Source organism: Triplophysa dalaica, chromosome 4 (genome assembly GCF_015846415.1).
Source record: "Triplophysa dalaica isolate WHDGS20190420 chromosome 4, ASM1584641v1, whole genome shotgun sequence".
NCBI classification, from domain to species: domain Eukaryota; kingdom Metazoa; phylum Chordata; class Actinopteri; order Cypriniformes; family Nemacheilidae; genus Triplophysa; species Triplophysa dalaica.
Genome location: NC_079545.1, coordinates 9,633,846 through 9,659,108, shown reverse-complemented (window position 1 = coordinate 9,659,108; position 25,263 = coordinate 9,633,846). Strand labels below are relative to the sequence as shown.

Sequence of the window (25,263 nt, the reverse complement as noted above, 5' to 3'; positions counted from 1 at the left end):
CTTCATGTCTATCACTCTGCAGAAGGACGTCACACAGTGAGTAATTTCCTATTACTTGGCCTGCAAATCAGAGCACTGGTGCGTGTGGAAATAGGTCACGTCTGTCACGGAGGACGTTGGAGGTGTAATGAGTCTTAACATATTGAGATGACCTTTTACACGTGTCAAACCCTCAGGGTTACATCCATTTCAGGCAAGTCTGCGTTCACACACAACAGAGGCAAATCTTCTCTGACAATCCCAAGCACTTTAGACCGCAAGCTCTGAAACTGGATTCACATGCACAATCTTATTGGAAAATGTAGTAATGTACATTTTATTTAGCTTTCAAATTGAACCTGTTGCTTTAATATTGCTTACAGAAAATATGTTGCCATTTGTCAGACACATTTGTTTGTGGGTTTGTTCCTTTGGAAAGCATCCACTACAACACAACCCGGTCTGGTTTTACATTTACGCATTTGACAGACACTTTTATGAAATTCGATTTATTGATCACAACAGAAAAATAACTAATCACAGAAAACAAACTTTAAATACAAAGAATGTAGAATTTGTTCAGTAGAAGAAGAGCAGTACAAATGTATTAAATCCACAACCATAATGAAACCACAGTGCCACCCTGAGGCTCGGAAGCTGCACTACATGTCCTGTTCCCCAGAGTCCAAGGCCAAAACTGTTGACGACAGGCTAATGTAATCCAGCATGTGTTTGTACTCTGTATGTGTGTGTGTGTGTGTGTGTGTGTCTTTTCACAAGTTCACTTCACAGTGACGTAAAATGAGTTTCCTTGACAGAGTGGACGGAGAAAATGAGTGAGATTATTCATTCCTCGTGGATGTTGAAAAGCTTGGCCACCTCGTTCAGATCTGCATGCTCCTCTCCATCTTTGATTATCTACAGACACAGAGAATAAAGAAAAATGATCTCATCTACCAGATGAGAAACAGGAAAGCAGGTTCTAAATAAAAATGGATGAACAGAGCCTGAAAAACATCTCCGCTTACCTTTCTTGCAATGGGCATTCTGTTAAAGACATTCCACAGGACGATACCGACCACCACTTTGTCCCTCAGGTAGAAAATCACTCCTTTCCCATAATCCCCTTCCTTCTGGCTAGGAGGGGCCGTCGCTGCAGCCTTCACTGCTCCGGCGACTTCCTCAGTCTCGCTCTCAGAGCGGATGCCAGTACCTATAGCCAGGGTGGATAAAAAAACGAATGAAGTGATTGTTCATCATACTCCATTTTCAGGACTGAAAATCTGACACTTGAAGCGGTAATCCTTTGTCGCAGTGATCTATGTGTTAGCAAATGTTTGCGTACCTGATTGCTCTGTCGCAGCTTTTGGTGTGTCCTTGGCTGTGGCTTCAGCAAACACTCCTACGGTGGGCAGACTGCTGTCCACTATACCAATGGCTTCATACCCCACATCTGGGCCCAGATCACTCCTGTAGACAAGGACATACATTGTAAGTATAACAGTATTCCGGTAAGATATTTTATGTACTATAAAATATACAGAAATCAGTAAGTCGATTTTGATTAAAGTGACTGCTGTAATTCATAAATTTTGTGCAACTCAGAACTAAAGGCTGGAATACATTACAAGATTTAAAATCTGAAGAGATTTTTTAAAAACTAGACATCATTCCCTTGCAGACTTTTTGAACGTTTACATAGAAAACAATACATAAAAACCCAGACTTTCTGCAACAACTCCAGACTAATAATCTGGGCAAAAATCTTGTAGTGTATTCCAGCCATTACTCTCCAGTCCAAAAACTAAGCTGCAAAAATGTACATTCTGATAGCATCCACAATATGAATAAAGTGAGTAAAGTATTCATGCCCTTGCATGCATACCAGAACATGGACTGGTGCCAGTAGGGTTTGTTGGCTCCTGTCATGTTCTCTCCAGCCAACCGACCGCTGACCACCGCATGATCGTGATGCTCCACACGCCTACGGCCCAGTTTGATGTCATAAAAACATGCAGCATCTCCCGCCTAGAATGCAAATGTGCTCCAATTAGAAGCAAATCAATTTCAAAACAACAACCAATACAGAACCCCGTAGTAAAAAAAAGTATCTTCTGTTTTGCTGTGAAATATGCCATACGTACCACCCAAATATTGGAGCGAGCCTGGAGCTCCGCATTCACCCGGTACCCTCCGAAATCAGAGTCCACCTCCAGCCCGGCTGATTTGGCTAGTTCCACACTAGATTCCAAACCAACTGCTGCCACAATGTGCTCCGTCGTCACCTAAAGCCACAATATACATTGAAGTTAATAAATTGATCACCGTTCGTTCCAAGCTAAAATGATAATACAAAAGATAACCTGGCAAACTCACTTGTCGTCCATCCTTTAGTTTGATCTCCAGTTTGCCATTTTTGTAGTTCACATTTTTAACCACTGCGTCTGTGATGACATTCACACCCTCTGCAAAAGGTCAAAGGGTTAGCGGTGCTGAACTTAAAAACGTCAATCTGTTCAAACAGGTTTCCTGAACACACTGTCATTGTTTGGCGAACTCATACCATTGGTGGACTCGATGTTTCAATGTCAGGCATATCAAACAAACACTGATGTTTCAATAGCACAGTGCATGTGTTCACATTTTTGAAGAAGTGAACATGCAAATGGTTTACTAACAGTTGTCTCTGCTTATTTAGGTTGGGATAAGCGTTAAATACATTTTGAAACAAGAGTAGTTATTTTTCTGAAAAATTTCCAAATATAAATGATTTACATTATACTGCTTGCATACAAATAAAAAAGCAAATTGTGTCTTTCTGTGATTATAAATATTAATAAAATAAGAGATATGTTGTGATGACCCTCTCACCTTTTCTGACTTTCTCAGTGGTCCAGTTGCTCAAGTATTCAGGCAGAACTTTTCCCATGTTCCCCTTCTCTGGAAACAATTGGATCACCTCTAAATCAAGATCAGCGGCTGGTCCAATGTAGAAATGAACGCAACGCGAAAGAATGAGTAAACTATATACATAATAAATGTATATGTATATGTATATGTGTATATGTATGTATGTATGTATGTATGTATGTATGTATGTATGTATATATATATATATATATATATATATATATATATATCAACCCATTATAACATAAGGTTATGAATAACTATTTAAACTCACATCTGCGTCCGATGGCACATGCCAGCTCGCTACCCAGAAAACCTCCACCAATGATTGTGATGGATTTCACTTCTCGGGAGATCTTCTCTAGAGACCTAAAATCCTCAACCTTCCAAAAAGACAAAGGAAAGTTAGACTATCTAGGAACATACAGGAACATATAAAACAACATAAAACAGAGTAGTCCTTAAAACATTTATTTACACAGACATTTCTATTGCCAATTGTACAAACGCTACACTAAATGTTTTACTGAACAATGCCCCCTACAGACAGTATTGGGGCTTAACACTGATGTAATTTATAAACCATCTAAAAAGGATGGTTGAAGGTAAAAGAGCTTATCTAAAGTTTAAAATCTTAAACTGTAAACGTAGATAAGACTTATAGTCTTCGAAACTGATGAGACTTTTAAAGTCAACATACATTAGTTTTAATATGACACTAAACCAGTTAGCATTAAAAGACTTAGGTCAACATACTTTCCTAAAAAGCGTTGTCCTATTCTTCACCTCCGCTCCTGCCCTTTCAATCACTTGCAGGTTCCTAGGTACCCCACCTATACACACACACAGGAATGTGTATAAATGCACATAGTTATACACTCTATTGCTGGTTATCTTGTAAGTTTGTTTCACCTGTGGCAATGAGGCACTTATCATAGGAGATCTCTGCACCATCACTCAGTTTGACTTTATTTCCCCTGACGTCCATGTGAACCACCTACACAGTGGACACAAACATACATTCAGGGTTATGATCAGGACGACTCTTCCACATAGTTTTGCATCAATAAAACACTTCCTCCTGCTCACTGAGCAATTTCTTATTCATACGCCGGAATTAGAGCTGCATGATTCTGGATAAATTGAGAATCCCGATTCTTTTGTTTCAAACAGAGATTGCGATTCTGAATGATGACTAAAAGCAATACATAATTTACTAGAGGTTTTGACAAAAAAAAATTATTAAGGTATGTAATATGTTGGACTTTGCTTCAAAATTATTACATATTGAATGGCTAACCTACAGTTACTATGGTGAGAAATGTTTAACCACAAATTCCATAAGCAAACTAAGGTTTTTTTTTTTTTTTTTTACTTTAAATGCAAACGTTTAACTTCCTAAAAAGTATAAATGCATTGAAGAAACTTGTATATGAAATATTTTTTCTCTGTAAAACAAATTCATACTGTGACACTTTTTTTTTATACATTTGCCTGATATCTACAGACCGCTTTAAGTGGTCTTTACAGAAAGACACTACTGATAAACATAAAAACGCAGTATTCTCACCTGTAAACAGTTTAAAATAACCTGAAAACATGAAATGAAGGGCATTTTGACGAAAAGCTTTAATAGCGCAGCTTCTCTATTAGTGTTAATACAGTGATAAGCCCCACACGCTCTGATGATGTGCTTTAACATAATGACGGATATAAGCGCTCACTCGGATTTCTCCGCACTACAAACTACAATCATTAGTTTCATTTCAAACATGTCCAGTTAAGATATGAAGCATTATCAGAACAATGTATCCCAATCCTTAAAGACACTCATAAGAACAGTTTTGTTGTCAGGCTGTATTTACTTTGTATGTTGGTCTGTTATTTGGTGCAAGATTAATTTCGAATCGAGATCGCAATCTTTTAACGATTAATCGTGCAGCTCTAGCGGGAATGGCAAAAAATCTGATCCGGGCATCCTGCCCAGCCCGGATCAATGATGAAATGTATCTGTGTGGACAAATGCAAAGTCAGTACTGAGAAATGTATTTTGTGGTGGTCATTTTGTGAGATATTACCGGTGGTTCTACCAACATCCGAATGTGGCAAATACTTTTAAGATGCAAAACTAAATGGCTGTGAACAGGAATGAGTTCTGAGATCTCCAATAGACATTCCATCATGATATCACTCGTATTGTAATGAGAGAGAGTGACCCATATTTGTGTGTATAAACAGAATGCAGAAATATCTGACAATCTTGAGAATTGAGTTTTTTGCCTGTGGGTTTCTTACCTTACGACCAGTGAGCACAGCCACACCGCCGTTCTCCACCTTTGCGAGATCAACAGGACTGATGTAGAATGATGGAGGCTGGAAATAAATACTGAAAAACAATCAAAAAATAACAATTTTTACAAACAATCGAATTAAATCTTAAAGAAGTAATGGATGTAGTATGTTATCTATAACACCAGAGACGTGTGTGGTTTTGGATTGATCACTCAGACACACACCTCCTCTCTTTGCCGTTCCACTGTTTGAAACGCAGCGTTTCCGTGACCTTGGGGTCATCTGAGAACCAGAGTTCTTTAGAGAGGGGGTCTCATGTAGGGCAGGTCAGATTCTTCTGTAACAATCAACACCTGTATGTGTAACAAACACATTTAAAACCTTGTCGAACATTTTGAACGATCTTTAATAATTCACAGAAAGCTAAGGAGCAATGTGGAGATTTAGGAGGAATCTAGTGGTGTTATTGAAAATTGCAACCAATGGCTCACTTCACCCCGCCACCCTCCCTTTCGAAGAACTACGGCAACTAAAACAGGACAAACTTGTCGTCATGTTTTCACTTCTTTGCCGAAGAAAAAAACATGTTTACGAAGCGCATTCTGTAGACAGTTACTGCATGTATACTATTTTGCATTTTTGTCAACAAATCCTCCAAAAAAAAAAAGACACACTTTCTACATTAATGTTATTAAGACAACATTAGACTCACCCTGGCACCAGGATCACATGCCCGAATAGATCTAGCTGCAGCGAATGCAGCTGTGCCTCCACCAATCAGCAGATAGGGGGCGTGTTCAGGGACATCAGAGTGAGCGGCAGTGGGTTCAGGGGGCACATCAGCAGAAGCAGGTTCAGCGGTCACAGCTGGTCAAATAAAGAGCAATTTAGTAAAAACAAATAAATATCCCCAAACACTGAGTGACAGAAGATAAGGCCATAACTGCGTGGACAAATTTTGAATGACAAGAAAAATCTCCCAAAAAAAAGCACAAAGTGGAACAATCTAAAAAAGATGAAATAGGTGCCCATATATGTGAATGAAGTCATTATCACTATCTTTATCGCCATTGTGTTTAAATAGTTCCCATCCAGTTAAAACTGGACTCTTACCACTCTCGGAATCAGGTGAAATCTCTGGCACATGTTCAGCGATGGGTACCGGTGCTGGCTCAGCTTGTTAACCCCGATGTAAGAGGAGAGCAAAGACGTTAACTTCAATTTTCAAACAAAAAACGTTCCTTTACCAAATCCTGGATCCATGCAGATGTGTCAAGCTTACCACTTTCAAGAACAGGAGCTATGGGCTCTTCACTCTGTTTAACTTCTGGATTGTCCGGTTCAGGCGATTCTAAAACCGGTTCTGAACTAGGAGCTTCAACAGTTGGTTCCGTTACAGGCTCTTCAACAACAGGTTCCGATACAGTAGGTTCTGCAACAGATGGTTCCGTGACAGCATATTCTTCAGGTTCCAATGTGGGAGCTTCAGCAATCGCCTCTAATTCCACAGAACGGGCAGAACATATATGTTTGACAAAGCATCAAAATAAAAATCTCACTCTAAACGGACTCTCTAAATGCTTTAAGATTCCAGAGTTGATGCCGATTATGAATAGAAAAGATGAAAAGTTTGGAATCATTTGGGGTTGGCTCCTTTGATGAAAGAGCAAGTATCCTTTTCCAGGATATGGGGATGAGTATGAAGTGTAGAAAAGTGTAAAACACAAGGAAGAGGAAAATAGTTCTGGATGGATGTGAAAACATCTGATGAAGGTGAAGGATTCCGACAGGATCTTCAGGGTTTGGGAGCGCAACAAACTCGGCTATCATAATGCACATTCTCCTCTTTGTTGCAATTATCCTCCCATTCTTGGTTGTTAGTGCGGATGACCCTGTATTTGTTGATTTCCAGAGCTGGGTCCATGTTTGCTGGTGACCATCAAAAAGACCAACAAATGCAACTTGAAAATAAACAGGAAACTGTTTTCTTTCCAGAACTTGAGATCTTCAAAGCTTCAGCTGCATTGTGCAGGCAGGATACTTGGCGGATCATCTACAGACCAACTGGATAATCTAAGTGTCAAAATATCTTTCCAAATATTTTGAAATGGACAACGACCAAGCAAAACAGCGAGTACAAAACAGTAACAATAGTTAGTGAGAGGAATGGTTAAAAAGGAAAGAATATAATGATGTCCTTGAGATAAGGTTTGGTTGGCTGTTGTGGTTTGATGATGTGTGACGCAAAGAAAGACAATGGAGCGGTAAAACATGGAGGAGAAGACTTTCAGGAGTGTTCACAAAGACAATGAAAGAACTTCATACAACATCACCTCAGTCCAACCATTAATGAGCTGAAACACCCAACATTTGTACCATATTTCCTTCTCAATTTGTAAAGGAATTCACTATAATTTATAATAAAAGCAATGGATTTCACTCAGTTGGGTGAGGAACGTCAATGGAGTTACCCAAAAGGCAAATCACCTAAGAATAAATTCTCAAGTGAAGTCACATTCTTTACATAAAGTAAAGTTCCCCTGTGTAATAAACACTTGAAACAATTGTTCCATAAATAGTTAGTCAGATGTTTTACCACAAAACCATTCAGAAAAAAATTGCTAGGCTTAAGCTTTTCGCTTAAAAAAAGTGTTAGGAGTGTTTAGTACAAACATGTCCCATGCAACATATGGTATCCTAAGAATTATGTAAACTTAAAACTGACACAAGCTGGTCAGACAGAAGCCAAAAGGAAAGAAATAATAAGACCGTGGAGAATAAACACAACAGTATAGCTAAACAGCCAAACCTGCTCTAAGAATATTAGCAGTAAGTCACGAATAGAGTTAGTAAGTGCATATAACCATAAAAGCAATTATGATAATGTTTATATTCACAAAACACTGCTTTTACTCAATATACAATATTTGGTCATTTGAAGCTGCAAGATAAACATTGGATGCAATTTCTCCTTGCGTACTCAACATTAGCACAATAATCCTATACCCTTATACAATTATGAAAAAAAAAGTTGATGGATATGCAAACAAGAGTTGACTTGATCATTGAACAGAACAGGTCCTTGTGAAAAATCCTCTTTAATATGTTTGCAAACACATAGGCTTGCAACAGGAGCAAAAACTGTCAGCGAATGCAGTGACATGCATTTTCTACATGCATATCTAAACGCATCTAAAATGACAAGCTTCTGTTGTAATATGTACCACCCTCAAATCAAGCCGAATATACTAAACAGAGAAATTTCACAAATTTCTGTGAAATTTCACAAACCATATTGTTGTGGAAATGACACAATTCTACATAACATGTCACATAAATCATTATTCAGATTAATTAATATGTCCTACGGGGTCTCGTACTGCACGAGTAGAACACTCTGTGCTTGTAACTGCGCTCACACGGAATGTCGACTATCCCGTGTTTGCATGTGCGCATCTCATTAATTTAGCCATATTAAGACCACAGAGCACAAGCACAAGACACCTTAGGAACAGCTAGACTTTGATTAAAAAGATCATTTTTAGAAAGCCCAAATGAAACATTCTTCACACAACTGGCAAATTCCCTATAAAACCAAAATTTTATCAAGGCTCTTGTTTAAAGAGTTAAAAGAATGACATCATCAGAGAGGCATCTACACTTTAAGATTAAAATATTTTTTTTGTGGATTGATTTGGATGGTTGAATTCTTCACCACAAAACTAGGAATGTGCACTAACAAAGTAAGGTAAATTTTGATTTCATGGGGACTTGGTAGGTTATGTAAAGATTGTTCATATGGATTTTTTTTGAGTGATCTTTATAGTCCAAGCTGAGATTTTCCTGAGGTGTCTTGTGCTTGTGCTAAACCTTTAGGCTTGCATTAGACTTTAAACAAGGCATCTTTTGAACAATTAGCCAATCAGCAGGAAGTGGAAATGCTCTGTGGTCAATATGCACATACATACGTTACATACACATAAAGATAGAAAGATGCTGTTTAAATGGCTTCTCACCTTCTTTTGGTTCTGCCACAACTTGAGCTAAAACACAAAATACAAGACAACAGTATGACAGGTTTCAGTCACCGATCTATATTAATGTCAGTGTTGCGCCTACAACCCTAAATCAACGGCAGGAGGTGAAGCCAACGGAAGCGATCGCGCCGCCATCTTGGTATACCCAGCTGACAGAGAGCTCCATTGACTTAGTCAAAATGACAATCTAAAATAACCGTTTTTTCAGCTTATTAGGCACGCGATAAATTGTTAGTTCACATGTGTGTTACTTCTGATGTTTTTTCAATGTTTATGTTTATTTTGGGCAGAATAGTGGCGTATAGAAATCAATGTATAGAAGGTGAGGTGTGTATTGCACACTGTTGTAACCGCACATGTATAAATGTTTAAAATAAAAGCTTCATGACATATACAGCTTCTTTTTATCTGTATTAAGATTTCAGAATAAGCACATGTGTCATATGTTGAGGTGTCCCGTTAGACTGCTGATCTGATATATACGCACTGTAATACACATGAACGTAATTCACTCTATATCTAATAAGACGGGAAAATTCCAGACTTTAAATAATTAACCATTTACATGCTTAAGACATTTGCATTGTAAGAATGTACTGTGAGACTTTAGATATAAAACCAGGACTGGTAAGGTCATTTTTATCATTACTAAGTGATAACTCCTAATTCATTTAATAGATAGGATAGTTAGGACATACCAACATGGCAGCGCTACCTTCATTGTAATGACTTCATGAATAATCCAATCATTTATATAGATCATTGGTTTTAATTAAAATTAATGTCGCTTAAAGAGGCACAAACCAGGACTATTTAAGTGTTTTCAAAGAAAAGAAAAATAGCTTCACAGAAGCACAACTGCTTAAGAAATTAGGCCAGTTATTTTTTCATTGGTGAGTGTATTTGTTAGTCTATATACGCGTGACAATTGTGTTCACTTACCTACAGCCTCATCTGCTTGTGCCCCTTGTTTTGGTCTACTGGCAATTTCTATCATACGCTCATTATACCTTTCCTTGTCCCCTGAGACAGTGCGGTAGGTCTTCAAAGACACAAACAAACAAATAACACTCAGCTGGAATCGTACATCTTTGAATGATAAATGCTGCCTTTATTCAGTTACAGTACAAGAAAGCAAGAAATATGAAAACGAGTCATAAAGGCATACTCACATAAATACCTGCTCCCAGAAATGTTGCTCCAACCAGAACATAATAAAGGGTGTTCTCCCCGCCCCCTCCTGTTGACCCTGATGATATCTGGGCCTTCTGCATCATCTCCAGCCTTCTCCCATGTCTCAGCACTGAGTGGATCATGAAACAAATTTATTACAAAACAACAAATTCATAAAGCTTATAAAAAAGGGGTATATTTTAGATTCATTGGATTGTAATAAAGCTAAATCTAAACACAGCAAGAACTTAAGCTGCACAAAAGAAAGATTGCAGCTGTAGGTCACGTCACAAGGGCTGATCAGAAAGAGCGCGTTTTTTTATGTTAGATATGCCTCTCGAATAATTTTCAGTTGGCAGGGAGCGTTTTGCGTGCTTCTTATGTTGAAAAAAATCAACACTTGACGCCTTTTTTCCACTTTCCAATCTAATGAGTAGAGATGTGGGCCTTCCGTTGTGGTGACAGAACTTTAGAGTTGCTTGAAACATCCGGAGACCAAAGACATAATATATACCTAGACGCAGCTGCAATATGTCAACGGCGCCGACATATTAGGTAGGGTCCACTAAACTCATAGAAGCCAATGGGAGAGCTGAGCTTTTTGGGCATTAAAAGCACAATTATGTTTAAATTTCTTAACACATTTCAATGGTTTACGATATACGTAGAGTAAAAATGTATCATGTCCCTAGGTACTTAAAATCTCTGTAGTTGATGTAAATGAATCTTTGTCGTAAGGAATTGTGAAATGTACATTAATTTAACCTGTTAATCAGGAGAATCCACTAGTTGGCACCATGTTCAGTAATAGGCCATGTTAGGGATATACACAGGTCATGCAACAGATTAAAATAACCACACTTGGAAGTATTATAATAAAATACATCATGTTAAGATTCTGAGATTTATTTGAATCATCCAGAACAATCAAGGTAAACGGATTTAATTTACATCTCTAAAAAACAAAAAAAATTACTGGTGAAATGGCTGTTTCGCTCATAATTTTATAGAATTCCAAAATAACACATGCTCTTTTATATATCCGGTAAAACAATATCAGCAGTAAAACATGTATGCGAGACAGTATAAATAGTATGAAATATAATTATACCCAACCGGGTTTTCGCAAGATTTTAAAGTGAACGAGCTGTGTCGTAATCATGTGCATTTTATCCATCTTAAATTACATCACATTAGCGACGTTTACAGAATTATTAAGCCTAAATGAATGATTGACAAGCTTGGGTTTTCACAGTTCAGCATTACAAAATTCAAGTCTAACCATCTTTAACTGGAGCCATAAAGTTTCTGTATTACAAGTTTAAATAAAAGTATTGGAATTAGTTGAGAAATTAAACCGTTATTGTGCTTATAAGCAGAAAACCGCAGCTCCAACATTCACTTGTATGCGTTTATAGTTGGCTTTTGCCCTGACCAATATGTCATCTGCATTGACGTATAATCCAGCAGACAATGGCACGTCTAGGTATTATATATATATATATAGGTATGAACCGATAGGATTTTTTGGGCCGATACCGTCCGATACTGATTTTAACAAATAACTATTGGCCGATTCCGATATGGGTCAATTGCATACAGAACTATACAATACTAGCTAGTTTTTCTGCATTCAATTAATTTTACTGAAGATGAATTGGATCCATTTAACATTTTAAGAGAGGAATAACTGTAAATGTGCCTAAATGCAAATGTAAGTTAAGATAAAAATACAATAAGACAACATTGCAATCTTCAAAGGTTATTTTTGCTATCCAATATATATTTTATTAAAAACTTGAACTCAAATTTGACATCCAACTCCATGTAGTTAACTAATAAACCAGGGACCTGGCAAATCCGTTTGACTTTTTCCCGAATTCCATTTTTCTGTTTTTATTTTTCTGGATTCTGTGTTTTCTTTTTTGTGTGGTGTTTAAGTAAGTTAACTATGTTAATATGAACCAGTATCTCACATATTATGTTTTTTAATTTTGTTTTAAGTCTACTTGCATTTAATTACGAGTTTTGTACATTTTTATTAGCAGGTTTGTTATGAGGTTAACTTGACTTCAATTTTGACGGCTTGCCGCAAAGTTTGACAGCAGCTTCACTCAAATGAAACGGTAAAATGCACCTGAGGTAAACTCTTTTAGATCAGCGCTGTTCTAAAAACGCATTGGTCTCGTCCACCAGATGCTAAAAAGTCCACTACAGTACATTACACAAAACCACACCGCCCATTCACACGTAGAACAAGCAGACTGCATATTTAAACAGCAGTTGAATAATTATTAGTATACAATTATAATTTGAATTTCATAAGCTGTTCAGCGGTAACGTTCCTTTCTGGCGTGTTTGCTACTTTCCATCAGTGTTTTCCGCTTCACGGAAATCAAAAGGGCCTAATAAACCATCAGTATCAGCCTTTTTCATGCTATTGCCGATGGTGTTAAATTAATCCAATACCGGCCGATTACTATCGACTGCCGATACATCTGTGATCCCTAATTATATATGTCTATGCCGGAGATGGCGACAAAGAGGCCAATCCTACGGACTGCAGCTTTAAAGGAATTTTAATTTCCTGACCGATTGTAAAATCTGGTTGCAGCACAGACAGAGAGAATCTTTGAAATCAGCGTCACCATAAAGCTTGTCAGCAGAAGGAAGCATGAAGTAGTCAAAGCAACATGGGTTTCTATTACACCTGAGAAGTGCCACAGGCTGACTGCTTCCATGCCACGCCACATTGGTACAGTAATCCATGCAAAAGGAGGCCCAACCAAGTATTGAGTGTATAATATAAATGATCCTCCATGAATGCCTCACATTACGCGATAATCTGGACCGAACATCTGACCCGATCGAAGTCATGGACACGATTTTTTCAAAGATTCTCAGGAGGGTAAAAGCGGGCATAGGACCCTGTAATTTGATCCAGGCATTAACGTTTCCATAGTGATACATTTCCCTCACTATATGTATCCGCATAGCATTCATTTATTTATTTACTGATTGACAGTTCATTGGGTCACAAACTAGCCAGAGTGCAAGTTTAACGCCACACTGACCTTGGCAGAATTACAACACTTATATGATGTACCTGTTGTATCAAATATATAAATTAACACAGAATGTCCATACAAAGCAATTATATTACAGTTTATTTGTTTAAGGGTGATGTGCGTGACAGCGTGGGGAACATTGACACGACTGTGTACCGCAGACAGCGCAACCTAACATTTTGACGGTAACAGTTACCGCACAGCACAGCACGCATGAAACTGAGAAGTTATCGTATCCATGTATTGCCCTGAGTGTTTAATGATTAACGTCAAACGCATTTTCTGCTAGACTGAATTGAAACGAGATCTCTAAGTTTACAGGCGATCCACAGAGCCACTGTTTTAGTCGCTAACTTGCCTGATTTTCTTGCATTCTGTAGACACAAAGTGGATGAGGCCCGAGCCAGCGGAGCCAGTTTGTTCCATGCGGTCTTACACTTAAACATCGCTGTGATAATGATAGCCTGGAAAAGTTCACCACCACGCTCAACGCACAAGGCCGGAGACCTTCTCGGGTCATTCAGATGAGCTACTGCAAGCGATTCCGGTCTGCGCTGACGATCCGCCCTCTCCCCGCACTGATTGGCTGCAGAGTTTACTGATTATTCGATGATTGGTTTGTGTGGCTGACTGTTATATTATATTAGCGTCAGCCAATGATGATTGGTTGTTTGTAGAGTTCGTTTTACACACGCGACAGGTCGTGTGACAAGATTCCGCCCATTTCACGTCCTGCAATAAATTGTTTTTTGTATTATTGTATCTATCTTGCACCTTTTGTTTTCTAAATAACCTAATAGTTACTTTGAATATTATTGCATGTAGAATAAATATTTGTAATAATTGTAAACTCTTTCTTTTCATTCATTTTCAAAACGTCTTAAGAAGAAACGACATATAATAATAATAATATGAACGTATCAATGACAACATTCAGTGAAATGAAATCAGGGGTGCAGAATGCAATAACATTGGGAAAAGGTATCAAAAGACTGTATTTGATCTGTTGAATGCACCCACAATGTTGATTATTTTCTTTGTTAAAAAATAAATTAAAAATCAAGATTTAACTACCTAATAAAACAACATGGAATAGTTTTTCTTTCTTATTCATGAAGATTTTATAAATGTGTTATTGACTTATTATGTCATCATTTGTTGTGCCGCTGAAGCGGAATGAGATCGTAAATTGTAATTGGATGAATTTCTCAGTGTGTAACCTTTTTTGGTTGTACCCTTCTAAAAATAAAATAACATATAAATAATTTCCCTCTCTAGTCTTAACAAACAACCTTTGACAATAAATATTTTTTTAATCTCCTAATGCGTTGCTTGAATTGTGTTTCTAGATTTGTTTCTTAAGTGCTCATAAGTTTTCAATTACATTGGATGCAAGCAGGTTGTATAGGCATAAAGTGGGCGGTGCTTTTATATGGGACTTTCCAACGTGGAAAACAAACTTATGTGCGGAAGAGCAGAAAACAGCACACACAGACATTGGACTTCGGATAGGATACCAGACTTTGATTACTTTCGCTTTCTGTCATGAGTATTCTGCAAAACACCCTCGCAACATGACATCAAACCTCCAAATCAGTCCCAATTATTGCCAGCTGGACGAAATCCCATCTGAAAACAAACATGCAAGAGGACAGTACATATTCTTCTTGGTTCTGACTTTATTATTAGGCACGGAAATGTTTGTCACGGCGTGTGTTCTTTTTAATTTTTGGGAGGATATTCGGAGAGTGAGTTTCTTGTGATCCCAAATTTTAATCAAATATTTTTAAGACATTCAAACAATTTACGAGAAAACGAAAATCAAAAAAGCATTCGGTTTTAACTAGCCTATTTTCTTTATATTTTAAAGACGGGTGAATCAGGATATCCAGTCCACTGTCTTTCCTCAGATCTCACCCAAACAACAAGTCGACAGATCTCAAGTTGTGACTTGTTTAATGAAGAACTGCAACGAAGTGCACAACAGGTATTTGCAATCAAGATTCTTAAAACATTTTAACATCGAGAAATGTAAATCGGTTACTCAATTTTGAATGTAAAATACTTTTTGTGCAGAGATTGCTGTTGGACATACAGAATTCTCTACTTGAGTCTTTAGGAGGTAAATATCATTTATAATACTATAAGCCTACTTTTTATTCCCACTCGATAACTATTAAATGAATTAGATTGTTTCTATTCATATTAGCAATGTCAGTTGAAGTGCAATTATTTTGTATTTTACAGAACACAACATCACCGATGTTTTTAAACCAGCCGTGCACGTAGGAGCAAAACAAGAACTTAAGCAGTTTCAGGGGCCGCAAATGGGTAAGACCTTTCCCAACATCTGAAACAACTCACTGCTTTCCCATTGTGTAAAACGCACAAAATTTCCCTTCACCAGATGGGTCTGCAGACGTGGTTTCTACACTGCATCGTATTCAGTGGGACAACACGAAGGGTCAAATCAGCCAGGAGGGCTTAATGCGCCTCAGCCCCAGCGGAGAAATAGCAGTGCCACAAGACGGAATTTACTTCGTTTTCGCTCAGGTTCATTTCGAAACACACATAGGAAATGGTTTGCATTTTGGGCAGTACTTATACAAAAGGACAGCGTCTTATTCGTGGCCAGTGATGCTCGCAAAAGCCGTAGTTACCCCTTGCATGAGCGGCAGTCCAGGTGTACAGCTATATTCCAGTCACCAGGGAGCGCTGTTTCGCTTGGAAAAGGGTGATAGGCTTTCCCTGTACGTGTCAAACATGAGCGCCTTGCGCTTTCATCTGGAGTCAACTTACTTTGGGGCATTTATGATAAACTAACAAGAACGCTTGCTATTCACACAAATTAAACTTGTATGAAATATATTCTTTTCCAAGTAGTCCTACACATGAATATTGTGAATATATAAATACATTTAAATAAATGTTTCAAGACGATCAACTTAGCACATTTATTTGCAAGTTCATACATATGGATTTTCTCAGTGAGCAAGATTCTCAGTGATTTATTCATGGACATTTAAATGGGTCCTTATCAAAAGGTTATCCTTGCATTTTTCTGTATTTGTGAGGACTGTGCAGCAAGTTTCCTTTTGGTGCTGTTAATGGTGCATAAATTGTGCTTTTTTTAACAGGTCTCATGCGCAAAAAAATACAAATACTTAAACTGTTTGTAATTTTACCCAATAATACTGTCGGCAACACTGGACTGTATGTAACATGTAGTAATTCATTTATTTCAAGTTGTATGGAAGGCAGGCGTTTCAGAGGCAAAGACAAAATCTAATGTCTATAATGGAAATGATCACAGCTGTGTAATTACAAAAACAGAACAACATAATAAAAAAGGAACAATGGAGCTATACAATGCTGAATGTTCACCCTGGGCCTGTTCCCCTGCACAAAACTCCCCTTTGGGTGAGAAGGTTTCAGAGTAATCATTGCAAGGACCTTTCACCAATTTATCGGCCAGAACTGGACGCAGTTTCTGGAAACAGCCCCTTGAGGCTCCTGGGGGTGAGAAATTTTAAGGGGTAACTTAAAACTATTTCATTCTATGTTTAAAATGTTTGCCCAAACAAATCCAATTTCTGCAATGCACACGAAGGCTCTACAAAACATCTACTTAAAAATATTTTACAGTATGTAAAAAAAAAAAAAACATTTAGGAGATGGTCTCAGAATCTGCGGCGCTTGTTGGCGCCAAAGTCAATAGGAGGTCCAGGACGGGGGAAAGGAAGAGGCAAACCACCAGGATTATTTGCAGAACCCTGCTAAAGAAAAAAGACAAGAGCTCATACACTGTATTCTCTGCATGATGGGCTGAATGTATGTGGAAATGATCTGTACCTCATTGGGAGCCATACTGGCAGGTCCTGCTGCTGCGGTATTTCCACCCATGGGGCTCCTGTTCACGGCCATTCCCTGACCTTTCATCCAAATGGAGGCAAAGCAGAGATTAATACATTACTCATATATATATATATATATATATATATATATATATATATATATATATATATATATGTGTTAAAAGTCATTGGTTTAAGGAAAAGTTTAGAGTGCGTCTTTTTTAATCAAATGTGTATAAGTTTCTGCAACTCTTTCTCACCTCCCATTTGCATCCTCATATCTGCATCTCTCTGAAAAAGCAAACAACCATTATTTCAAGTCATCAGAGATTAAAAATATATCACTGTGTAAATAGTGCAGCAGATCATGGCCAATGCAGGACGTTTAGACTTACTTTCTCAGAGAAGTTTCCTCCCTGGCCCTGCTGTCTCCTCATCAGGTCCTCAGTGTGGGCACGAAGATCCTCTTCTCTCCTTCGTCGATCCTCTTCTTGACGCTGCTCCATCTGCTTCCTCTTCTGCACCTCCTGGTTGTGAGCTTCCTCCATTCTCCTCAATTCCTCCTGTCTGCGCAGGAGATCTGAAGAAAGAGACGTTTCTAACTTAATCGAAGGGCTTAACTTTAATTTTGTTCAAGCCCCCCCAAAAAAATCAAGATGTGTAGAAGCTTCTCTTCTACATTCATCAAAAGAAACATCAGTAATCTTGGCTTTAAAGGGTCCGAAATGTTATTTTTTAAAAGAACATCACTTACCTTGTCTCATCAGCATGACTTGGTGCTCATGTCGCGCTGCTTCCATTTCAACCTCTAGTTTCTCTTGAGCCTCTTTGATGTTTCGCTCCACCTGTTCGTACTGTTGCTTCTCCATCTCCATCAGTGCCTTCCAGCGCATTGCATACTCGTACTCGAATGTGCCAGGCTGGGCGAACCGGGGTAGCTGCTCACGCTCCCTGATAAACAGAATGAATGAATGTTGATTGCAGGTTAAAAAAACTTAGAAACAACAAAATACAAATGCATCTACATCAGCAAGTGACAACTGTGAGAGTTACATTTACTATTTTGCTCTAAGTGCTCTATCATTTATAACAATTAAATAAAGAAACATTAATCATTATGGATGGACGACTTATTTCATATTTGAATTCAAAGATCCATAAAATACATAATTTCAGTGACTTTACAAATCATGGATGACAGCATATCACTTACTTTTGGTCATTTAGCAGACTTGCACATGAAAATATCAAAGAACTCACTTGTGGTACAAGGCGTTTTTGTTAACAAGTCTCTCAGGAAGTCCCTCATCTTCATCCTCCTGGTCCATCGGCTCAACTGTAATAGGCCGGGGGAATCTGCATATGGGGAGCAAAGTTAAACAAGCAACTATGAAAATGATTCCTAAAGTGCTGCAGACACGCAGACTTACGCTGTAAGGAGAAAAGCTCCTTCTGTGCAGCGGTCCAGAGCTTTCCTAGCAGAGGGTTTGTTGGTAAACTCCACAATGCCTTTCCCAGATGGCCTGCCGCGGTCATCCACGATGACAATGGCCCGTTCGATCGGGCCGAACACGGAGAAGGCCTCCTCTAGGAGCTCGTTGGACACAAACTGCGGCAAGTTTTTGACCGTCAGTGCGGCACCATGGGTGGCAAAACGCACGCGGATTTGCCGACCGCGGAAAAGAGAGTCATCCAGTTCTGCCTTTGCAATTGAAGAGAGGGTCCTTGTTTCCTAATGAAGGAACAGAAGCGTGTCAGGGTTAATCGAACTTTGAGTCAACATTCTTCAAGATCCATAAGTCCCTTGTTTTTGGAGAACCTTTAAACTTTGAAAAAACTGAAAATGCACAAGTTTAATCTTTTAAGGGCTAGTTCACTCAAAAATGAAAATTCTGTCATCGTTTACTCACTCTCAGGTTGTTTCAAACCTATGTAAATGTATTTTATTAATTTATTTGTAAGAATGTTAGACATTTTCAGTTCAGTGACATCATCCACTTCCAAAGTAAGACAAAAAAGATTGCATCTTTTTTGTTCCGTTGAACACAAAGTGAGACAATTTGTAGAATTTAGGAAAACAAACAGTTCTGGGGCACCTTTGACGACCATTTCCTTATACTATGGCAGCAATGATGTCACAGACTTGAAAATGGCTACCATTCTTCCAAATGTCTTTCTCTGTGTTCATCAGAAATAAGTAATTTATACAGGTATGAAATGACATGAGGCTTTTCATTTTTGGGTTAACTATCACTTTAAGAAAATCTAACCCAAAAGATGATGTTGGGCAGAAAGAAAAAGTAAGGATATTAGTATTTAATATTTACATAAAACTATTAAAATCCGTATACCATTAAGGATTAAGAACAAAATAGGATCTAGGAATAGGAATAAACAAATCTTATTTCTGGTCAGACTCACCAGTCTGATGAAGCCAAAGCCTCTGTCCTTGTTGATGAATACTTCAGAAGGTTTGCCATATTTGGAGAAGAGATTCTCCACATCCTCCTCTGTGGTTCCTGCAGGCAGGTTCCCCACAAACAACCTGCTCCTCTGCGTATAAGTCTTCTCTCCTGGCTTCCTGAAGTTCTGCAGGTCTATAGTAAATCCAGCATCTGTAGAAGAATATCTTCAGTCAGTGGGTTCATATTAATCTAGATGCTCTTATGATTTTGTACATAAAAACAAAACAACAACTCCGCAACATTCAAACAGTCCAGCTAGGCAACACAACTGTTGCTCATCAGATATTTTATTTGCAGCATGCTGTCAGTATTGTGTCCAAGGTGGGTATAAGAACAACACAGTAAAACTTTATGGTAGGTATTATTAACCTAAACTCTGATTGCTTACTTGAGCTGCTCGGATCTCCAGCATCAGTATGCTGGCCATTGCTGTCGCCTCCTGACGGATTCCTCTGTTGTTCCTGCTGGGGGTTGGGCTGCTGTCGCGGAGGACCGTGGTTCTGCTGCTCTGAACGATGTCCTCTGTTTTCCTGCATCTAATAAAGATTAGAATTGTATTTAGCCAATTTGTATATCCATGCTAAAATCAGAAAGCTTTACCATTCTTGCTGATGCAAGGATTCGCTGAGTTTCAGACACCTCTGTTATTTTATTAGTACACACTCAATAAATCCAAATTTGATAAATCAATGCATTTACAAATAACACGCAATTAAATGGTAGAGTAACTATTACAATCGTAAATAGTATACTAACAAACAATCCCACAATCTTAACACGTTACATTTTTGTTAGTGCTATTAGTCATTTCGAGAGTCTGACTTCTTATGTGTAAATTGTTGTCTTTGTTATACATATGATTTATGTGTGATGTTTTCGATACATCGTGTGGTCCAACAACTGATCTGTTCGTTATTAAGAATCTAGTTTTAATACTCAATATGTTGTAATATTATTATTTAAAACGTACTGTATGTTTTTTTTATGTTTAATATTCAAATTAATTAGCGTTTTGGCTAACGTTAACTGTACCGGAGCCTTAGTCGGGCTCAACACAGCTTGCAAGACAGGCCTGTGTCCAGCCGATATACATCGAGACGTTTAAAGCAAAATTCAAAGCATGCATCGTATGCTATAATATGAACACAACGCACTTATTTACCTTCGAACACAGTCTTTTTTTATCCGATTCAAAAACACACGCAGCGTCGATCACAAAGAGGAGATGGGCGGAACAGCTCACACCGCAACCTGCTGCCTGCTCTAACTGCTCATTGGCCGGCGTTCCTCTGTCCGGCCTGAGCTGTGCTGTTTTCTATTGGTTTATTTCACGTCAATAAAATGACGCAAGGACAGTTCAAGCGTTTAATTGGTCGGCGTCGTTTTTGAACCATTTTATGAAATTCCATAGGTTGTTTGAGACAGGAAGTGACGTGTGACAAGCGAGCGGCGTAGATTGAAATTTTATAGCGCCGACCATTGTCGAACCGAGAAAGCGCAGTGAACAAAGTCAATAAATTCATATTTTCTATTCATTGACAGAATAACTGACACGGCAATTGAAAAACAAATTCAGAAAATGTTGCCAAAGAAATATTTATATTATTTGCACAATAACATTGTCATAAAAACACAAAAAGAATGCCCCCTGCAGTTACACAATGTCACACCTTTTTTAACTCCAAAGTCATCCAGTTTTAATAAAGGTAGAGTTGTGGAGTACAGTTGTTTCACATTACAAACGCTTATGAAAAACTTCATAACTTCCCATTCATCTAAAAACATGTCCTCCTCATTCAGATAAGACATTAGCTATGCAAACAGAGCTTCAGTTTAATTCATACACTACGATCGGTTCACCATTTCTGGATTTTGGGTTTAAACCAAACGAGTCCAGTTTGGAAGAGAATGTTGATGTTATTTGGGTTTGACTCTTTTTGCTCCTTCCTTGTAGTCCTCCATAGTGAGTCTGTAGCCCCAGTGTTGAAGAGTCTGTCTCACAACTGGGGAAACGCTGAAGTTATCATATTTACAACCGGACCGAACCACTTTTGTAATGAGGTTATTCCGCCAACGACCTCTGACACCTGCACATTTGGCCCACCGACTGATCTGGCGTTCATCATCCTGTGTTCTTCGGCCCTGGTAAAATCTGCCGGGTGATAAGGTATTTTATTTGGAGATATATTTTATTTGACTATAAAAGCATTAGCAGCCATTTAAAATTGTTGCATTTGATTTGTTTACACATTTGAATCAAATTGAAACCACCATAAGTGTAACACTTTCAGTTTTAGAAATTCCCATACGTTTTATTACTTGTTATGTTCCATGTAATTTAATACTGTACAACTAATTGATCACATTTTTGGGTTGGAGCATGTGGATACAAAATGACTTAATATGTCTATCCCTAATTTGGACAGAATGAGGTACATATGTTTAGTAGTCTTGCCTGCAGTACCACTGGAACCATCCATATGGGTCTTGAGGAACAATCCATCCACTGCTTTCCCACATCTCTAGACTGCCTCCGCACTTCACCTTGTAGGTGTTCACATTTTCCCTGTATGTTGATGATGCTACCTGAAATAAACGCAACATTGAAACATACCTAGATAGTATACATCAAAGTAAATCACAACTTAAAAACAATCATTTAGGCCAAAGGATGCTCTCAAACTGTGCTACACCATAAGTAATAACTCATGGCCCAACTGGTATAGTGTTAACAATACTCTAAATGCTATAAAAGTATTTAAAGTACAAAAAATATAATACAGATATATAACAAGGGTCATGGAGAAAAAGTCTGATTTCAAGCTGATTATGCTGTTTCGGGAAATTATGAACGGTGTATTTGCTACACTGTGGCAATCTAGATATTATCAACTCGTTCATTCATTTTTTTTGGCATGTGCAAGCAAGGTCTTAAACCATATTTCATGGTTTTCCCTATTCTCTCTCCTATTTTCTTCTTATATTACTTCTCACAAGATTGTATTCCTCACATGGTTGTACTCCTCACTATCAAATTCACTTTCAGTTTTTCTTTTTTATCTTAACAGTTAATCTGTTCATATACAGCAAAAACAACAACACACAGCCCACCAACAAAGTACAAAGCAGCTGTACATTAAAAAATGTTAACTATAAGGCATAAATTGAAGGAATACATCACAGGCAAATCAAAATGTCCCCATGTTTTACTCACCCTCAAGGCATCCTGACTGAATATGACGATATTCTTGAAGATTCTAGAAAGTGCATCCATCGATCAAAGAACTGCTCGACACGGCTCTGTGGTCTTAACAAAGGTTTTCTGAAGAGAATCGATGCGTTTGATTAAGAGAAATATACATATTGACAGCGCTATTAACGTTGATGTATAGCTTCCTTTTCCCACTCGGCTGCGCATAAACCTGAGGCTTGTTTTTCCGGCAAATGACGGTGACGAAAGAATCCCGTGTAGAGGAGGCGGCATCATATTGGAACAAAACAGAAAATTCTGCGTTTGTCACCAGAACTTACGATGCGCCTGCGTAATTTCTACCGCGTGGAAGAAATTTATGCGTGGTATTATAACTTTGAATGCATTATACCTTTGTTAAGACCACAGAGCAGTTCGAGAGCAGCTGTGTCGAGCAGTTCTTTGATCGATGGATTCACTTTCAAGACCTTCAAAAAGTCAACACCCATTCAATCACGTTCTACCGCTTGGAAGTAAAATAATATGTGGTATTATATACATGTACATTTAGTCATTTAGCAGACGCTTTTATCCAAAGCGACTTACAAAGAGTTTAGGGAGCAATAACCAATATATTATAACTTTGACTGCATTATTCTGCCTTGAGGGTGAGTAAAACATGGGGAACTGTTGATTTACCTGTAAAATATCCATTTAAATTTATAAAATAGAAATAGTAACAAGAGCAAAAAGAATAGATACTCTCCCATTCACACAAGACACACAAACACACAGCGCACATACACAAAAAAACAGGGACACTTAGCGAACACAAACAGTCGCGCACAGAAACACAGACAAGAAACAGAAGATAAAAGAAGAGAAACACTGTTAGTATATTATGCAGACTATATATTCTATATGGGAATTTCACATGAACTAAGCTCAAATAGCTCTACCGTTAGCTTCAATCTAGGCAAATCTGAATCTGAACTCAATCTCATTTATCGGCTAGAAATATTCATCATCCTTTTGACAGAAGTTTTTCTCTGTGATTACAATTCAATGCAAATAAATGATACCTGTGAAGAGATTGTAAGCCCTTCCAGCCAGTCTTTGGGAAGCTCTTGCCAAACGTCTTTATAGTGTTGCTCTGTGACAAAAAATATTTATTATGAGGTCCATCCATAACCAGGGACTCCAGATTTCCACCTGAAGATTCATGCACAGAGCCAAGTATACAGGCGAGCAGTTTCAGTGCAGAAGAGAGACTTCTCAGCTCTGCCCTTGTGTCCAAAGACTGCTGGCTTGGTCAAAAGCTGGTAAGCTTCGTTTCATATCATCATTCTTCGATTAATATTTACCATAAAGTGCCAGTTGATCATAATAAAAATAAAGCAGTTTCTCAGCATAAAGTGACATACTTGTGACGCTGGAGTAGATTGGCCTGAAATAGGTGCCCCCAAAACTGCCTGCCTGCAAAACCTCTTTGGGAGTCATGCTAGGTGTGAACTCTGGGTGGTCTGCAAAATTGTTAAACATTAAGTAAACTGTTTTCCATATGTTGAATATACAATGACAAAAAGAGCACAGAATTCTTGCCTTTAAACACAAGTTGTCCTTTAACGTTCCTCTTTTCTTCATATGTGTTTTTGCCTCCCTCGGACTGTTTTTTCTTCTCATTTTTAGACCCGTCTGTTGATTGGGCAGATCCATGTTTGTCCGTGCCAGAGAGCTTGACTTTGGCTTTCGTGGTGTCCAGTTTACCAGCTGAAGAGCAGAGAAAAGCACATTAAGTTACTTAATACCAATGTATGGATAGATGGAAAGATGGATAGATAGATAGATAGATAGATTGATAGATAGATAGATAGATAGATAGATAGATAGATAGATAGATAGATAGATAGATAGAAAGAAAGATCTCTCTCCTCTCTTACTATCGTGTTTTTCTTTTATTTTCGGTCTCTTTCTGGTAGGCGCCGTGGTGTCCCCCTCACTTAATTTTCTTTTTATTTTCTTGGTGCTTCTCTTGTCTTCGTCACTCATTCTTTGGCTTTTTAACAGCAGCAGACCCAACTAGTAAAAATACTAAATTTATCTTAAGACGCTTAAACGTTATGCTTAGAAAATGTGCGAGGACGGTGAACTACTAAGAAATTAAACAATAACAATGAACTACATAACAACAGGACAGCTCTACCGATTCCGCGTTTTATGAAACACGGCGAAGTGCTCAATCTGCGCATGCGCACGTGAAACGCTGGAAGTACCCACTCACATAACGTGTTTTGT

At 38.2% G+C, this 25,263-nt stretch overlaps 4 protein-coding genes across 5 annotated transcripts; 1 reads left to right on the top strand and 3 right to left on the bottom strand.

Annotated features, from left to right (window-relative positions):
- Window positions 1–300: 300 nt before the first annotated feature.
- Window positions 301–14,000, bottom strand: aifm1 (apoptosis inducing factor mitochondrion associated 1). The gene is given in 20 exon segments (XM_056746557.1): window positions 301–897; window positions 1,008–1,192; window positions 1,325–1,449; window positions 1,865–2,007; window positions 2,124–2,264; window positions 2,356–2,444; window positions 2,851–2,958; window positions 3,164–3,272; window positions 3,646–3,722; window positions 3,802–3,886; window positions 5,185–5,275; window positions 5,406–5,486; window positions 5,488–5,534; window positions 5,894–6,048; window positions 6,295–6,357; window positions 6,464–6,679; window positions 9,198–9,224; window positions 10,161–10,260; window positions 10,391–10,521; window positions 13,818–14,000. Coding segments are annotated over 20 exon segments (2,133 nt in total). The 5' UTR covers window positions 13,906–14,000; the 3' UTR covers window positions 301–825.
- A 932-nt stretch (window positions 14,001–14,932) lies between these two features.
- Window positions 14,933–16,399, top strand: tnfsf10l4 (tumor necrosis factor (ligand) superfamily, member 10 like 4). The gene is made up of 5 exons (XM_056747282.1): window positions 14,933–15,207; window positions 15,330–15,446; window positions 15,536–15,581; window positions 15,707–15,790; window positions 15,867–16,399. The coding sequence occupies exons 1-5, from the start codon at window positions 15,034–15,036 to the stop codon at window positions 16,280–16,282; spliced, it is 837 nt and encodes a 278-aa protein (XP_056603260.1). The 5' UTR covers window positions 14,933–15,033; the 3' UTR covers window positions 16,283–16,399.
- A 272-nt stretch (window positions 16,400–16,671) lies between these two features.
- nono (non-POU domain containing, octamer-binding) lies at window positions 16,672–21,068 on the bottom strand. Of its 2 annotated transcripts, none has more exons than XM_056747280.1 (10): window positions 20,941–21,068; window positions 20,167–20,314; window positions 19,735–19,928; window positions 18,744–19,045; window positions 18,574–18,669; window positions 18,068–18,264; window positions 17,709–17,893; window positions 17,574–17,604; window positions 17,312–17,391; window positions 16,672–17,235 (listed from the first exon to the last, which is right to left on the bottom strand). In XM_056747280.1, the coding sequence occupies exons 2-10, from the start codon at window positions 20,312–20,314 to the stop codon at window positions 17,140–17,142; spliced, it is 1,329 nt and encodes a 442-aa protein (XP_056603258.1). In that variant the 5' UTR covers window positions 20,941–21,068; the 3' UTR covers window positions 16,672–17,139. The 2 variants fall into 2 exon arrangements, with proteins under 2 accessions (XP_056603258.1, XP_056603259.1); XM_056747281.1 differs by having other exon boundaries at window positions 16,672–17,232.
- Window positions 21,069–21,367: 299 nt separating this feature from the next.
- Window positions 21,368–25,193, bottom strand: zgc:113208 (uncharacterized protein LOC550591 homolog). Its single transcript, XM_056746032.1, has 6 exons — window positions 24,909–25,193; window positions 24,571–24,738; window positions 24,393–24,491; window positions 24,051–24,121; window positions 22,234–22,364; window positions 21,368–21,930 (listed from the first exon to the last, which is right to left on the bottom strand). Exons 1-6 carry the CDS (start codon window positions 25,015–25,017, stop codon window positions 21,696–21,698), a joined length of 813 nt encoding a protein of 270 aa, XP_056602010.1. The 5' UTR covers window positions 25,018–25,193; the 3' UTR covers window positions 21,368–21,695.
- Window positions 25,194–25,263: the final 70 nt, after the last annotated feature.